This window comes from Gorilla gorilla, chromosome 15 (genome assembly GCF_029281585.2).
Source record: "Gorilla gorilla gorilla isolate KB3781 chromosome 15, NHGRI_mGorGor1-v2.1_pri, whole genome shotgun sequence".
NCBI classification, from domain to species: Eukaryota; Metazoa; Chordata; class Mammalia; order Primates; family Hominidae; genus Gorilla; species Gorilla gorilla.
Window position 1 is genome coordinate 118,761,854 of NC_073239.2, and position 17,263 is coordinate 118,779,116.

Sequence of the window (17,263 nt, forward strand, 5' to 3'; positions counted from 1 at the left end):
AAAAAGGAGACAGAGTGGAAAGGTAATCTTCCCCTGAAGTCTGGCTGTCTCCAGCCAGATTCTTCTCTGAAGTTACACCATCAAGTTGTCCCTCTGAAGTCAAGCCGCTTCTTTCCAACATCCAACTCTAGTCTCCTATGTCCAGTTGCATCTCTTCTCTCTACCAGCTGAGCCTGGGGTTTTTATGGGCACAGGATGGAGGCACGGGGCAAGCCATGGGTGGTTTTGGAAAAGGCAACATTCGAGTGGGGAAACAGGAATGCACGTTCTCACTTTGGACCAAGGTTCCAGGCTTTTCGGCTTGAGGCTAGGGCCCTCACAAGGGACCTGCCCTCTTCTGCCCAGAACTTCCCTGCTTCCTGTTCCTATCACTTTCACTTATTTCTTGGCTTTCATAGTTTTATCTCTGTCTTACACTGAAAATGTTGATTTCTAGCATCACTAATGTAATTATGGGTATATTCTCTTAAACAGTTCCCAAAAACAATATTGATATTACTGCAAACAGTTGGAACTTTGAATTGACCCATAGTCATTGCAGAAAGAAACAGCTGTTGACTTTATTTATTTATTTATTTATTTTAGAGACAGTTCCATGCGATGTTGCCCAAGCTGGTCTTGAACTCCTGGGCTTAAATGATTCTCCTGCCTCAGCCTCCCAAGTAGCTGGGATTATAGGCACGCACCACCATGCCTGGCTACTGTTGGCATTTTTATTGGGATCCTGTTACATTTTGCAAATATCTGAGGGAGGGCTGGCATCTTGTGATGTGTGCCTCCTCTAAGAGTATGCTATGACTATTTTCCAAGGCCACTTTCATGTCCTTTAAGGCTGTTTTTAAGTTTCCCTTGTAGGTTTTGCATGTCTCTTACTAAGCTAATGCCTAGATAATCATTATCATTGCTGTTGTAAATGGAGTCTTTTCTTCCATTGTGTCTTCTAGTTATTAGTTGTTTATATGAAGGCTATTAAATTTGGGGGCCTTGCTTTCATAACCTGCTTCCTTACTGAATTACCTGATTGTTTGCATCAGTTTTTCAGTTGATTCTTTTGAATATTCAGGTATTAATTAGAGCATCTGCACTTAATTTCACCTCTGTTTATAACTGTAAACTCACATGTCTTTCTCTCCAGTTGACTAATGAATTCAGTAAAACAATTTCAGTAAAATGTTACATAGTGGTGGTGAGAGTAGGCATACTTGTCTTGTTTCTGACATTAGTGGGAACGAGAGGCATGATTTTTAGCAACCGTTTATTATTTCATTCTGTGGATACCCCAGTTTTTCAGCTATTATAAATGATACTGTTCTGTTAATCTTTTGTTATCATTGTTGTTCACATCTTTGAACCTTTCCTTAAGCTTGATGAAGGAGGTACTGGATCAAAGAGCAGGCACTTTCAAAAACCCTTAATAGATATTGTCTACACACTTTCCAGAGAGTAGCACCACATACAGAGTGTGTGAGATGCCTGTCCATCATACCTCTCCAATGCTGAGATCATGTAAAAGTTGTAGTTATTTGATAAGTAGAAAAAGGTATTTCATATTTTTATTTTTTTTTAACAGTGAGGTTGAATATAGCCCTCAGACCTGTTCATTGTAAGATTATTCTGAATTAATGCCTTCATTTAACATTTTTGGACCAGAAGGTAGAAGTGTTAAATGTTAAATAGAGACCTTTTTTTTTTTTAAGATACTTATAGGAAGAGTAAATTAATCATGGACTTGTTTTTTGAGGCCATTTTTAGAAAAGAAAAGACTAGGAGAAGTCAAAGTTATAGCAGAATAATGTAGGACTTATTATCGGCTAACTAACTAGAGACCCTGGGGCAAAAGAGTTGCTGAGTATTTGGTCTTTTGTAAAAGAAGTCATTACATTACTGTTAGAATTTACTTGAATTGTTTAAAATTGGCTTTTGAATACCAGTTAAATATTTTATATCTCTTGCTCTCCTCTCATGCAAGTACAATACTTCACCCTCATTCAAAGCAGTTTATTTTCTCTTTTGAGACAGGGTTTCACTCTGTCACCCAGGCTGGAGTGCAGTGACACAGTGTCAGCTCACTGCAGCCTGGACCTCCCAGGCTCAAGCAGTCCTCCCAGCTCAGCCTTCCGAGTAGCTGGGACCACAGGTGCGCACCACCACGCACAGCTAATTTTTGTATTTTTAGTAGAGACGGGGTTCCACCATGTTGCCCAGGCTGGTCTCGAACTCCTGGGCTCAAGTGATCCACCCACCTCCGCCTCCCAAAGTGCTAGGATTACAGCCATGAGCCACTGCGCCCTGCCTATTTTCTGATACAATTGAAAGCTTTACCATAAAAGTAGAGGTTTAACTGCTTACAAATGAATTATGCATATATTTACAGGAACTTTGGCTTCTTGCCTGTTAGTTGAAGAATAATAAAAATGGACTGTGCGGAAGTTATCGGAGTGCCTGCTGCTCTTCTAGTCGGCTTAGAAAGAGCCGCGCAGGGAATCTCTGCTTTCATTAGTCTTTTCTTCTCTTGCATGTTTTGATTTTTGTGTCTTCTCGTGATTCACCATGATATCTTGATGAGAGGACACAGTCCCTGGATTGCTGAGGCAGTTCACACTGGCCATCTGTGCTTCTCAGAGCAAGGGGAGGTGTTCAGAGCGATGACCCAAGGTGGCCCTTGCCCTCAGGGAACCAGCGGTCCCAGAGTCACAGCGGTGTTCTAGCTTCAGCCCCTCTAAGCCACAGAGAGGTACCACCAGGGCCACTCCCTCTTCGGAACACTGCGGAGCCCGTTGCCTGTCAGACAGCCTGAGCCCAGCCCCTCCAGGGTACCCTCTCTCCATGGCCCGGGGCTACACACATGACCTTGGCCGTTACTCCATGGTCAGTCTCAGCTCTCTCTGGGTGGCACCCACGGGGGTTTAGTTTCCAGCTGCCAGCTGTAATCTCGGCTCATTACCGCACACAGAGACCACTTCTTGGGCATTCCTGTCCTCTGTCTGGTCCAGCGCCCTGCTGCCTCTGCTCCTCAAGTGTTTCCTGAACTGCTCTGGCTCAAGCCGTCCTTATCTAAAAAAAAAAATTTAAAAACTGAGGTAAAATACACATGTTAAAACATAATATTTATTATTTTAACCATTCATAAGTGTACAACTCGTTGGTATTAAATACATTCAAAATGCTGTACACCCATCACTACTATCTGTACCCAAAACTTTTCATCATCCCCAACAAAAACTCCATTAAACAGTAAGTGGCTGTCTCCCCATTCTGCTTTCTGTCTCTATGATTTTGCCCACAGTAGGAGCCTCTTAGAAGTGGAATCGTACAGTATCTGTCTTTCTGTGCCTGGCTTATTTCCCTGAACATAATATCTTCCAGGTCCCCCCACATTGTAGCACGTGCCAGACCCTCGCTCCCGTCGAAGGCTGATGCCATCCTTCAATGATATGTGGACGGACACATTCCGCGTATCCCCCCATCAGTGGATGGACGCGTGGGTTGCAGAGCACGCCACACACATTCACTCAGTACACGAGTTAACAGTTGCGTGCTTGTCTGTCTGTGTCATCCATTCGAGCATCTGCCAAGGACCCAGGAAACACACAGTGTGTCTCCTGAAGGAATGAAAAGCCCTCCTGGCGCCTCTGCCCTCTTTCTCCACCCTCTCCATTTTCACCGAGATGGTTGTGGTGTCACCTCTCGTGGGGTGGCCAAAACCCCAGCCAGGGCCACCTCTCCCTTCACCTCCCTCCACCTCGGATTTCGTCTTGGAAAATGAGGCTCTTGACTCACTTGACCTACTGTGTAGGCTCCTAAAAGGGTGTCGGCAAGTTGGCAAGTTAAAAAAAAAAAAAATCAGCATGAAAGCACTCCGATGTATGCATACTTTTACTTCGCGTTGGTTCCCTACGTTCTTAGAACAAGGAAGGAGTGTGAGTACTTGCTTTGGATTGAAAGGTTTTCCAGACTAGCTGTAGGAAGTATGAAAGTAACCAAGGTCTCACACACAGCCCCAGCGCTCTGGGTGGATTTCACTTCATCTACTCCACTCACCTACGCTGAGCTTCCCTGTGGACAAGCTCGTCCATCCTCTTTAATCACTCCCAGGCCTCGCTCACACAGCAACAAGTGCCTGTCCCTGTGTCCTTGCTGTTGGCAAGCAGAAGTTCCCTGGCAGCCTTTGAACATAGCTGAATGTTAGGTATCTTTGATCTAAGGAAAAAGTCTATTTTAAACTGTGAAGTGAAGCCAATTTTTTTAGGTCAGATTCTTACCCAACAAAGCATACATCATCCGTGCTCATATAGTTTCCAGTTTAAAAAAAAAAAAAAATGCTGGGCAGCACAGTGTGAGGGCACTGTGCGCATGATGCCACCGTTCTCTAGGTTCAGAACACCAGCCTTCTGTTAATAACGATAAACTGTCTTCACTAAAATAGAAGCATATTTAATTTGCCTACAAAATTGCTTGGAGAGCCTTAAAAAATAAAACCTTCAGCTGAATGATGTAGAAATGAAAATTTGAAAGTTTTAATCAGAAATACTACCTAGAAATAAAATCAGTAGGATGTATTTACAGGTAGTTTGTTTTTAAGTAAAGAATAAAACAGTGATAGAGGGATCAAAGAATAAAGAATAATTCCTTTTCAAGCCAGGCACAGTGGTGTGCACCTGACTTCTCAGCTACTCACTAGGCTGAGGAGGGGGAGAATCATGAGTTCAAGCCCAGCCTGGGCAAAATAGGGAGACCTTGTCTCCAAAAAAATATGAAATAATTGTTTCTTCATTATTGTCTAGTACATAGATTATTGTAGTTAAGGCATTTGATGGGAGACCATATTGAGCACTGTGGCCTTGTTGGCCCATTGAGCTGTGGAAGGTATGCTAGGTGGGCTGGGCCCAGCAAAGTGCCCTTCCTTGGTCCTTGCTCAAGCCCTTCACAGGCAGCTGCAGTCTCAGGAAAGGTTCAGAACGTCGCTGCGAGGCCAGTGTAGAAGGCAGGTAGGCGTGTCACAGGAGGTGAGTGGAAGGCATGCACTCCTTAGCAAGTGCATCATGGGGGGCCTGGAATGGGGTCTGTGTTCAGGGGAGAGGGAAATGCTGTTCTTGAGATGATTTGACGGCATATCCTCTTAATTATGTGCTACCTGGAAGAGGTGTAAAGGGTAGCAAGGTGGTTTTGTAAGATCAGAATTGGGTGCAACTGCTTGATTCATTCATTCAGTACATTTGATGGAACACCTGCATGCCAGCCATTCTCTAGGAGCTGGACCAGGGAAGAGCTTGTGGTCCAAGCCACAGACCAGGAGGGAAGAGGAAGCCTGCCTGGATGAGGGTGGTCTAAGCGGAGATTCCTCAGGTGGCTCTGCTGCATCCCCACGCCGCAGCTGAAGGGATCTTTCTGTTGGCAGATGGCCCGTGTTTTTCCAGTGGGACAATGCCCACTGCTTCCTGCATTTTGCTCTGATGGCCGGAGCTGTATTTAGTTGTGTCCTGCCTCAGTCCCTCCCAAGCTGTCCACCTCAACTCAGCATGGGGAGCGCACTCCATATCTGACGCTGGCTTCTCTAAACGTGAGGGGATAGGGAGATGACATATACGCCCTTTTACGGGTGAGGAGAGGACCAGCGGGGGTTTATTGAAGGCAGCCTCGCTCCCCATGCTGAGCTGTCCCCTCTGTCTAGCCCCTCCCTGAGCAGGTGATGAAAACCTGGCCCAGTGCGAGTGACATGGTTGCATTATGAGCCTCTTCTGGGTTGCATTTACTTAGAGTTTGTTTCATCAGTGAGGAAAGTACTCTGGAGACCCAATTGAACTCTGATAGCTTCAGTGAGCGTACAGACTCAATGCAAAGGTGACAGGCTTACAGGAGAAGGTCCAGGCGGTTCAAAACTGATCTGAGACAGGGAGTCAACCTCCTCTAATCTGTGTTGGTTCCATTTTCCATGCCTCATTTCAGCTAATTTTTGTTTGTGTTTTTTATGTACCTGATCTCATTTATCCAGATTTCCTTGGTTCAGACTTTCTTGGTTCTCATCACAGCCCTTTCTTTGTTCCTAGCCTGTGCCTAAGAGACAGTATTCATTAAGGGATTCTCCCTGCAGTGACTTAATCTATATCTCTTTTTAAAAATTATTTTTAGGCCAGGTGCAGTGGCTCACGCCTATAATCCCAGTAATTTGGGAGACCAAGACGGGTGGATCCCTTGAGCCTAGGAGTTTGAGACCAGCCTGGACAACCTTGTCCCTACAAAAAATTTAAAGATTAGCCAGGCATGCTGGTGCACGCCTGTAGTCCCAGATACTTGGGAGGCTGAGGTGGGGGGATCACTTGAGCTCAGGATGCTGAGGTTTCAGTGAGCTGTGATCCTGCCACTAGGTTCCAGGGTGGTAGAGTGAGACCCTGTCTCAAAAAATGTACGTATTTTTTTAAATCGTTACTTTAGGCCAGGCACGGTGGGTCATGCCTGTAATCCTAGAACTTCGGGAGGCCGAGGCAGGCGGATCACCTGAGCTCAGGAGTTTGAGACCAGCCTGGGCAACAAGGCAAAACCCCGTGTCTACTAAAAGTACAAAAAATTAGCCAGGCGTGATGGTGCATGCCTGTAATCTCAGCTACTCAGGAGGCTGAAGCACAAGAATTGCTTGAACCCAGGAGGCAGAGGTTGCAGTGAGCCAAGATGGTGCCATTGCACTCCAGCCTGGGCAACAGAGCAAGACTCTAACTCAAAATAAAATAAAAATTAAAAATATATATAAAATAAAATTGTCACTTTTAATTACTCTGAAAGTAATGTATGCTTGCTTTAGCAATACCAAAAAAAAAAAGGAAATTTTAGAAATAAAAAACATCCATATGATCCTACAGCCTTACTGCTGGGTATATATCCAAAAGAAAGAAAATCAGTATATCACAGGGGCACCTGCACTGCCATGTTTGTTGCAGCATCGCTCACAATAGCCAAGAAATGAAATCAACCTAAGTGTCAATCAGTGGATGAATGACTAAACAAAATGTAGGACATATAGACAATGGAATATTATTCAGCCATAAAAAAGAATAGAAACCTGTCATTTGCAGCAACATGGATGGAACCGGAGGTGATTGTGTTACGTGAAATAAGCCAGGCACAGAGAGACAAATACCATGTGATCTTACTCATGTGGGAGGTAAAAAAAAAAATGGATCTCATGGAGGTAGAGAGGAGAATGGTGGTTACCAGAGGCTGGGAAGGGAAGATAGGGAGAGAGGGTGGTTAAGGGCTACAAAAATACAGTCAGAAGGAATAAGTTCTAGAATTCAAGAGTACAGTAGGGGAATTGTAGTTAACAATAATTTATTATATATTTCAAAGTAGCTGGAAGAGAAGAATTGTAATGTTTCCAACACAAAGAAAAGATACATGCTGGAGGTGATAGGTATCCCAGTTACTCTGACCTGGTCATTACATATTGTTAACAGGCATCAAAATATCACATGTCCCCTCCAAATATGCACAACTATTATATATCAATTTTAAAAAAGAAAAACTCATACCCATACCACCCAACAATGACACTGTGGATATTTGGGGAGTGATTCTTCCTATGATCATTTTATTTCTGATTACACACTGCCTCTTTCACTTATATTTTCATTTTATACATTTATAAGTATTTCTGATGGATGTGTAATATTTCACTAGGTACGTGGGATAATCCCTTTGGCATTAAAGTAGTTTCCAGTATTTTAGAACCATAAATAAAACATGATGCCCTCAAAAAGAGTAAGATAGTTAGAAATGAAGTTATCAAGGAGAGGAAAGACTTGCACACTGCAAACTATGAAATGTTGCTGAAAGAAATGGAAGAATACACCAATCAATGGAAAAACATCTCTCGTTTATGGTTTGGAAGACTTAATGTTGTTAAGATGTCAATACTGCCCAAAGCAATCTACAAATTCAGTGCAATCCCTATTAAAACTTTTACAGCATTCTTTTCCAGAAATAGAAAAGTTTCATCCTAAGATTCATAGGGAATATCAAAGAGATAAGCATAGCCAAAACAATCTTGAAAAAGAAGACCAAAGTTGGAGGACTCACACATCCTGATTTTAAAACTTACAGCAAAGCTACAGTAATCAAGACTGTGTAGTACTGGCATAAAGATGAGCCCAGAAACAAACCCTCACATAGGTGGTCAAATGAGTTTTGACAAGGTTGCCTAGACCATTCAATGGGGAAAACACAGTCTTTTCAACAAATGGTATTGGGAAAACTGGGTACTCACATGCAAAAGAATGAAGCGGGACCTGGCCGGGCGCAGTGGCTCATGCCTGGAATCCCAGCACTTTGCGAGGCTGAGACGGGCGGATCACAAGGTCAGGAGATCGAGACCATCCTGACCAACATGGTGAAACCCCGTCTGTATTAAAAATACAAAATTAGCTGGGTGTGTTGGCACACACCTGTAGTCCCAGCCACTCAGGAGGCTGAGGCAGGAGAATCGCTTGAACCCAGGAGGCGGACATTGCAGTGAGCCAAGATCGCGCCACTGCACACCAGCCTTGTGACAGAGCGAGACTCTTGTCTCAAAAATAAAAATAAAAATAAAGAATGAAGTGGGACCTTACCTTCATAACACATACAAAGATTAGCTCAAAATGGATCAAACACCTAAACCTAAGAGTTAAAACTATAATGTTTGAGGAGAAAACATAGGAGAAAGATTTCATGACATTGGATTTGACAGTGATTTCTTGGCTATGATACCAAAAGCTCAGACGACAAAAATAAAAATAGATAGATTGGACTACATAAAAATTTAAAACATCTCTGCATTAAAGGGCCCAGTCAACAAGAAAAGGCAGGCCACAGAATGGGAGGAGATATTTGAAAAATCATATAACTGATAAGGAGTTAATATCCAGAATATCTAAAGAACTCCTACAACTGAGCAAAACAGCTTGATTTTTTAAATGTGTGAAATACTTAAATAGACGTTTCTCCAAAGAATATAATATCTGCAAATGACCAATAAGTGCATGAAAAGATCCTCAACATGTCTGTCATTAGGAAAATGAAAATCAGAATTACAGTGAGATACTTCACACCCACTAGGATGGCTACTATTTAAAAAAAAAAAAAAAAAAAAATAGCGAAGGCAGGCAGATCACTTGAGCTCAAGAGTTTGAGACCAGCCCGGGCAAGGTGGTGAAACCCCATCTCTACTAAAAATACAAAAACAAGCTGGTAGCACGTGCCTGTGGTCCCAGCTACTCGGGAGGCTGAGGTGAGAGGATTGCTTGAGCCCAGAGGGTCAAGGCTGCAGTGAGCCAAGATCATGCCACTACACTCCAGCCTGGGTGACAGAGCAAGACCCTCCCTGTCTCTAACAATAAAAATAGTGCTCGCTTCAGCAGCACATAAACTAAAATTGGAATGAGCAGCACAGCCCCTGCTCAAGGATGACATGCAAATTCGTGAAGCAGTTGCATATTTTTAATAAATGGCGTTGGGAAATCTGGATATTCATATGCAGAATGGAACTAGACCTCTCTCTCTTTCTCACTATATACAAAAATCAAATCAAAGTGGATTAAAGAAATCTAAGACCTTGGCCGGGCGCAGTGGCTCACACCTGTAATCCCAGCACTTTGGGAGGCCAAGGCAGGTGGATCACAAGGTCAGGAGATTGAGACCATCCTGGCTAACACGGTGAAACCCTGTCCCTACTAAAAATACAAAAAATCAGCCGGGCGTGGTGGTGGGCACCTGTAGTCCCAGCAACTTGGGAGGCTGAGGCAGCAGAATCACTTGAACCCGGGAGGAGGAGGTTGCAGCGAGCAGACATCGCACCACTGCACTTGCACTCCAGCCTGGACAACACAGCAAGACTCCATCTCAAAAAAAAAAAAAAAATCTAAGACCTCAGACTGTGACACTACTACAGGAAAACAGTGGGGAAAATCTGCAGGACACTGGTCTTGGCAAAAATTCCTTGAGCAATACCCCACAAGCACAGGCAACTAAAGCAAACAGGGACAAATGGGAACACATCAGGCTAAAAAGCTTCTGCACAGCAAAGGATACAATCAATAAAGTGAAGAGACGACCCACAGAATGGGAGAAAATATTTGCAAACTACTCATCTGACAAGGGATTAATAACCAGAATATATAAGGAGCTCAAACAACTCTATAGGAAAAAAAATTAATAATCCGATCACAAGATGGGCAAAAGATTTGAGTAGACATTTCTCAGAAGACAGACAAATGGCAAACAGGCATATGAAAAGGTGCTCAACATCATTGATCATTAGAGAAATGCAAATCAAAACTACAATGAGATACCATCTCATACCAGTTAAAATGGCTTATCCAAAATACAAGCAATAACTAATGCTGGAGAGGATGTGGGGAAAAGGGAACACTCGTACACTGTTGTTAGGAATGTAAATTAGTACAACCACTATAAAGAACAGTTTGGATGTTGCTTAAAAAACTAAAAATTGAGCTACCATATATTCAGCAGTCCCACTGCTGGGTAGATACCACAAAGAAAGAAAATCAGTATATCAAAAAGATATCTGCACTCCTATGTTTGTTGCAGCATTGTTGACAATAGCTAAGGTTTGGAAGCAACCTAAGTGTCCATCAACAGATGAATGAATAAAAAATATATGTATACACAATGGAGTACTATTCAGCCATGAAAAAGAAAGATACAGTCATTTGCAGCAACATGGATGGAACTGGAGATCTTTATGTTAACTGAAATAAGCCAAGCACAGAAAGACAAACATCACATGTTCTCACATATTCATGGGATCTAAAAATCAAAACAATTGAACTCATGGACAGAGAGTAGAAGAATGGTTACCAGAGACTGGGAAGGGTAGTAGTGGGGGTTGGTGGGGGGGATGGTCAATGGGTACAAAAAAAGTTAGAATAAATAAGACCCACTTGATAGCACAACAGGGTGACTATAGTCAACAATAACTTAATTGTACATTTTAAAATAACACTAAGAATGTAATTGGATTGTTTGTAACTCAAAGGATAAACGCTTGAGGGGATGAATACCCCATTCCCATTCTCCATGATGAGCTTATTTCACATTGGATGCCTGTATCAAGACATCTCTTGTGTCTCTTAAATATATATACCTACTATGTACCCATAAAAATTAAAAATAAGTTTTAAAAAATAAGTGTTAATGTCCTCGTGGAGAAATTGGAACTATTGTTGTGCACTGTTTTTTGTTTTTTAGGGTCTGTTTGTTTGAGATGGAGTCTCGCCCTGTCAGCCAGGCTGGAGTGCAGTGATGTGATCTTGGCTCACTGCAGCCTGCCTCGGCCTCCTGAGTAGCTGGGCCTACAGGCACGCACCACCAGGCCCAGCTAATTTTTGTATTTTCAGTAGAGATGGGGTTTCGCCATGTTGGCCAGGCTGGTCTCGAACTCTTGACCTCAAGTGATCTGCCTGCCTCAGCCTCCCAAAGAAAGCGCTGGGATTACAGGTGTGAGCCACCACACCCAGCCCAGTGCACTGTCAGTGGTAATGTGAAATGGTGCAGCCACTGTGGAAAACAGTATGGCAGTTCTTCCAAATATTACACATATACCTTGAAACTGTGTATCGCTATTATGCATCAATTAAAAATAATAGAATGGGAAAAAAATAAAAATAGAACTGCCATATGATCCAGCAATTTCACACTTGTTGGATATACACCCAAAAAATTGAAAACAGAGGCATGAGCAGAAACTTGTAGCCCCATGTTCATGGCAACATTATTCACAAGCAACAAAAGGTGGAAGCAACCCAAATGTCCGTAAACAGGGAAGAGTGAATAAACAACTTCAGCGTATGCCAATGGAATATCATTCAGCCCTTTAAAGGAAGGAAATTTTGGCACTTGCTACAACATGGATGAATCTTGCGGACATTATGCTAAGTGAAATAAGCCAGTCCCAAAAGGACAAACGCTGTAAGATCCCCTTATGTGAAGTACCCAGAGTAGACAAGTTCATAGAGACTGAAGTACCCAGAGTAGACAAGTTCATAGAGACTGAAAGTAGAGTGATGGTTGCCAGCACTGGAAGGAGGGAGAATGGAAAGTTACTGTTTAATGGGGACAGAGTGTCAGTTTTGCAAGGTGAAGAGTTCGGTGGATGGATGGTGGTGAGGGTTGCAAGACACTGTGAATGTGCTTAATGCCACAGAACTGTATGCTGAAAACAGTTAAGATGGTAAATTTTGTGTTGATGTATATTTTAGCACAATTTTTATTTTTTTTTTTTGTTTTTATTTTACCTTAAGTTCTGGGATACATGTGTAGAATGTGCAGGTTTGTCACATAGTATACATGTGTCATGGTGGTTTGCTGCACCTATCAACCCGTCATCTAGGTTTTAAGCCCTGCATGCATTAGATATTTGTCCAAATGCTCTCCCACCCCCTGTCCCCCACCCCCCAACAGGCCCTGGTGTGTGATGTTCCCCTCCCTGTGTCCATGTGTTCTCATTATTCAACTCCCACTTATGAGTGAAATCATTTAGTGTTTGGTTTTCTGTTCCTGTGTTACTTTGCTGAGAATGATGGCTTCCAGTTTCATCCATGTCCCTACAAAAGACATGAACTCATTCTTTTTTATGGCTGCATAGTATTCCATGGTACATATGTGCCACATTTTCTTTATCCAGTCTATCATTGATGGGCATTTGGGTTGGTTCCAAGTCTTTGCTATTGTAAATAGTGGCACAATTTTTAGACAATTGTTTTTTAATCAATTATAATATTATTAACTCCTTGTATTTATAGCATTTATATTTCCTTTTGCTTGCTTTTGGAGAGAACATACAGAAATTTGTGATTTTAAGATCGGGCATGGTGGGTCATGCCTGCAATCTCAGCACTTTGGGAGGCTGAGGCTGGAGGATCACTTGAGCCCAGGAGTTAAAGACTATTCTGGGCAACATAGTAGAGACCTCATCCCTACTGAAAATGAAAAAAAATGAGCAGTTGTGGTGATTCAAGCCTGTGGTCCCAGCTCTGCAGGAGGCTGAGGCAGGAGGATCACTTGGGCCCAGGAGGTCGAGGCTGCAGTGAGCAGAGATCATACCACTTCCCTCCAGCCTGGGTGACAGAGCAGGACCCTGCCTCCCAAAAAACAAACCACAGAAATTTGTCATTTTTAATATGAGCACTATTCCTGAGGGGTTTGTTCAGAGGTATTTACATGTTATTTTTTTGCTTGAGAATTGATTATTCACTTTCCCTTTCTTCTAAAAGTTATAGGGATTTGGGGGGGTGGTTTTGATTGATTTTTATTTAACTGTTTAAGCCACATCAAATTTTATTCTGGTGTGATGTTAAAAGACTTAAATTGACTTTTTTCTGCATATAGTTAATCAGTTGTCTGCCCCAAGATTGCCAAGCAATTATCTAATTCTTCCCCTTCCACTGAGTTGAGATACACTCTTTATTATATTACATTTATGTCAACATATTTCTCAGTTTGGGGCTGTGGCTTCTGTCCCATTAATCTGCCTCTTTTGCCCCATCACACTGTCATTAATTCATACATCTTTATAGTTGGTAGGACTTGCCTTTCTCATTAGTAGTGTTCTCATTCTTCTTGTTCTTTTATTTTTTGCAGGTGAACTTTAGAATACTTTTGCTAAGTACCTGGAAAAATAGAGGCCCACCTGAATTTTAATTGGAAATACTTTAAACCTGTAGATCAGTTTGGGGGAAAATTATCAGCATAACTGCAGTATTTATATTTTTATATTTCCAATTCAGAAGTACACCTTACCTTTATTCAAGTCTTCTTTTCTTCCCTCATATTATTTGTTTATTTATTTCTATCTTAGAGTCTGTTTTATCAATGATGGCCAGATCAGCCTTGGAGTTCTTTAAAGAACTACTTACATGCATAGGGTTTCAAAAGAGCATGGGGTAAATCACTAATAAAGGCAAGATCCTTTGATCTGAGATCATTAGGAAAAATACATCAAAAAGTGTCTTCACTGTTTCTTTGACTCCTATTCTGTATATTATATACAAAGCTCTTAGGAGCCTTTCCCCCTTATTTCTGTATTCCCACTCATCAGCACAGTTGTAGGATAGGCACATTTTTTCATCTTATCTCGTACGAAATATTAAATCACTGGAGGGCAGGTCTCTGTCTCCTTAAAGCCCAGATCTTCAATAAGCATCTGCTCCTGGGCTCCTTCCTGAGCCCCTGAACGCCTCGTTCCTAATTGTGTCTGAGTTCATCTGGCATCACTCGGAGGAGGAGGAGGAGGAGGAGGCTGGGGTGTGTGGCAGTGAGAGTCATCAACACTGCTTCCTAGTGGTCGTTGGTGATCGGTGGCTGTCCCCTCCAGACAGACAACCCACAGGTCAGCAGTGAAGGCTCAGAGGCAGGAGGGCAGCTAAGATCTAAATTCCTCTTACCCAACTGAAAGCACGTGCTCTTTTAAAAAAAAAAAATTAATTCTGCTGTTCAGATAGCAGCAAAGTCAGAGCAGGTGTGAGGCCGGCAGCCTGCTCAGGTGGTGTGTGCCCACTGCCCACTTGTGTTAGAAATCACATCATCTCCTGGCCAGCCATGGAATCCAGCAGTGTCTGTCAGCTCTGGGGAAAGAGGGGGAAGGGTGGGATTTGGTTTGCTTTTATCTATTTATTTATTTTAATTGCTATTGATACACACAATAAAAGCTACATTCTTGTGAGGGAGGACTTGATTAGCAGCCCTGAAGGGTGGCAGCAGTTCCCTTACTCATTGAATGTATCTGGCGCTAAACCCTCAGCTGGAACTGCGAGCCCTAGCTGTGTTTCAGGTGTTTCTTACTCTACTATGAATTATGTTTAGGAACTAAAGGGCTTTTGTATCCTTCACAAGTGGGGGGAAAAGAGCAGGGGAATTGTGTGAGAAACTATTAAAAATGAGGAGCCATGGTTTGGACAAACTTTCTTGTTGGTGTGAAGAAAGGAGGAATTTTTTTCAGTTCCACCTGCCAAAGAGGCTTTTCTTATAGTTCGTTTTCATTTGGAACTACTAATAACACTCATTTTTGTAGGGAATCATCTCACCGCACCCCCTCATGGGATCCTGCAATACTCCATCCAATTCAGAAATAATGTTTTTCTCCTTGGAATAGCTTTTTACATTAACTGTATTTGAAGATAGAAAATTTAGATCTGAATAGCAGCTTTTAATAGCCCTATAAAAATAAGTGAAAATATCTTTAATTTTAAATTTAAACAAAATATCTAAAACTTAAAAGGTATTTAATATGTCAGCATATTTGCAATACAAAAATAAACACACTCCATTTCATTTTTTTGCTTTCTTACTCCCATGGCCAGGTGATATAAATATTTCAATTTGTGTCACTTTCTAGCTATCGAATTTATAAAGCGGCTTTCATTTTCTACGTAAGTTTTTAAGCTTAATTTTTTCAGGGAAAAAATAGATCTCAAGAAAAAAGTGTTTGGGATCATAAGTTAATAACTTGTCCTATTGGTAAGGGAAGTTGAACAAGAGTCCAAACTAATGGATTAGAATTGTGTAATATTTGATTAACCATTTGTTAAAAAAAAAAAAAAAACCACTGGGTTGCCAGAATCCTACCTAAGATGCAGATATTAATTAGAACTAGCAAGTCGAAGTTGCACAGGTGGGTATAAAATGAATTTGGGATCCCTCACTGGGAAATGCTAAAGTTCACACAGACATATACACACACTTTTTTTTTTGGTGGCTCCCTCGAAATCATTTGTTTACAGTCTGGCCAGGGTTGTGGCCTCCAGTACTTTCCCCTAAGAGATGGGATCTTTGCCTAAAAGTTACTGAGAAACGAAGGCTGCAAAAAGCCGGAAAATGTCCAAGCTTTTAACGCACACTGACAGCCAAACAGAACGCTCTTTCCGTTTGCAGTTTTTTTAGTGTCATTTTAAGTTGCAGCTTCCGGCCAATCAGCAAGCTTCATGCCTGCTGACATCACGAACCAGCCAGTTCCCTCCAGCTGCAGAGAGCTTCAGTTTGTCTTTTTTTTTTAAACTAAAATGGAGGCTGGTTTCTTGCCTTAAGGAGCCCATTGCCTTTCCCGCTGAAGTCTAGATGTTGACATGTAATAAAGCGGGCAGCAGGATGGTGGTGGATGCGGCCAACTCCAATGGGCCTTTCCAGCCCGTGGCCCTTCTCCATATTCGAGGTAAGTTATTGTGTGTTTCACTGAATCGGAACCTTCCGTGGGTAGTTAATAAATGGCTATTGTGCTTCAGATAAGAAAAGCAGGAAGTCCTTTCTAGCAGAATTCACCCCATTTCGCTGCAGACTTAACCAGAGGAGGTTGGGTGTGTCACTGCAGTTTGGCATTTTACGAACTACTTACAGAATTTGAGGCTTGAAAGAGGCCTTGCATGCATAGTTCAAAGCTGGTTTTTCTGCTTTCTGCTCGCTCTCCCATCCCCCTTTCAAAGCTGTGCTGATGTCAAAGGATGTGAAGTCACTGCCCAGGGAAGGTATTGGGTGGGGGTAGGAAGGAGAGGCGGGCCTGTCGCGCCTGGCCAAGTTGTTCGTACGCAGAGTTTCTGTTACATATGTGTAGCTTAATGCTGCAAAGGTTTTGTCGAGGACACATCTCAGAATTAAAGATGAATTGCAGTCAGAAAATATGCACAATTGATTGGAAAAGAACTTCCTTTAAAAGGATTGTTTTCATTCTTGCCGTGGAGCCGGAGAGAGAAATATGCTCCACTTTGAAATATTGAAATCTATCGTGGGTCATCATTTTTGAAATGTTAGCGTTTTCGTGGAATATTAGGAAATATTTTGCATTTAAATAGGCTCTGTGTTGCCAGTTGGCTTTTAAAATTTTAAATGGCAACAAGTTTTCAAGGTATATAGAGATCACTATTTTAATAATTAGTTTGCTTTTTATGCATATTTTGGTTTCAAAACTTAGACTAAAAGCATAACTACTCTAGTAATTAATAGCGGTTATATTGAACTACAGGCATCAGGGTAGTAGCCTACTTATTCTTGGTATTTCAAGATATGTGAATTTTTTTCTGGTCATAATTGGGTGAAATAGGAAAATGATTTTAAGCTTCATCAGATCACTTTAGAATTTATAGTATCAGAGCTGTGCCCCAACAAAACTGTTTCTCAGAACCTCTTTTAAGGAAGGGTGGGAGCAAGATTTCTAGGTGACTAATAATCTCTATGACTAAAACGCCGGACCAGACTTTTCAGATCCTAGGGTGTACCCAGGCACATG

The 17,263-nt window shown here is 42.0% G+C and overlaps 1 protein-coding gene, 1 long non-coding RNA gene and 1 pseudogene across 12 annotated transcripts in view; 2 read left to right on the forward strand and 1 right to left on the reverse strand.

The window, feature by feature from the left end:
* The window catches only part of PPP2R5C (protein phosphatase 2 regulatory subunit B'gamma), a 166,988-nt gene that overhangs the window by 32,905 nt on the left and 116,820 nt on the right, over positions 1-17,263 (forward strand). For 2 of the 11 annotated variants that reach the window (XM_055361581.2, XM_063698185.1), the window contains exon 1: positions 15,967-16,195. The exons of 7 other annotated variants lie outside the window; for them this stretch is intronic. In XM_055361581.2, coding sequence (XP_055217556.1) covers positions 16,102-16,195 — 94 coding nt within the window. In that variant the 5' untranslated portion in view covers positions 15,967-16,101. Of the gene's footprint in view, positions 1-15,765; positions 16,196-17,263 lie in introns of those variants that run through there. 2 more of the 11 variants (XM_004055709.5, XM_004055708.5) reach the window with 2 other exon arrangements.
* On the reverse strand, positions 555-16,491 carry LOC129526674 (uncharacterized). The gene is made up of 2 exons (XR_008671396.1): positions 16,376-16,491; positions 555-3,054 (listed from the first exon to the last, which is right to left on the reverse strand). It is a non-coding gene; the product is annotated as an uncharacterized lncRNA (long non-coding RNA).
* On the forward strand, positions 9,374-9,470 carry LOC115930759 (uncharacterized; annotated as a pseudogene).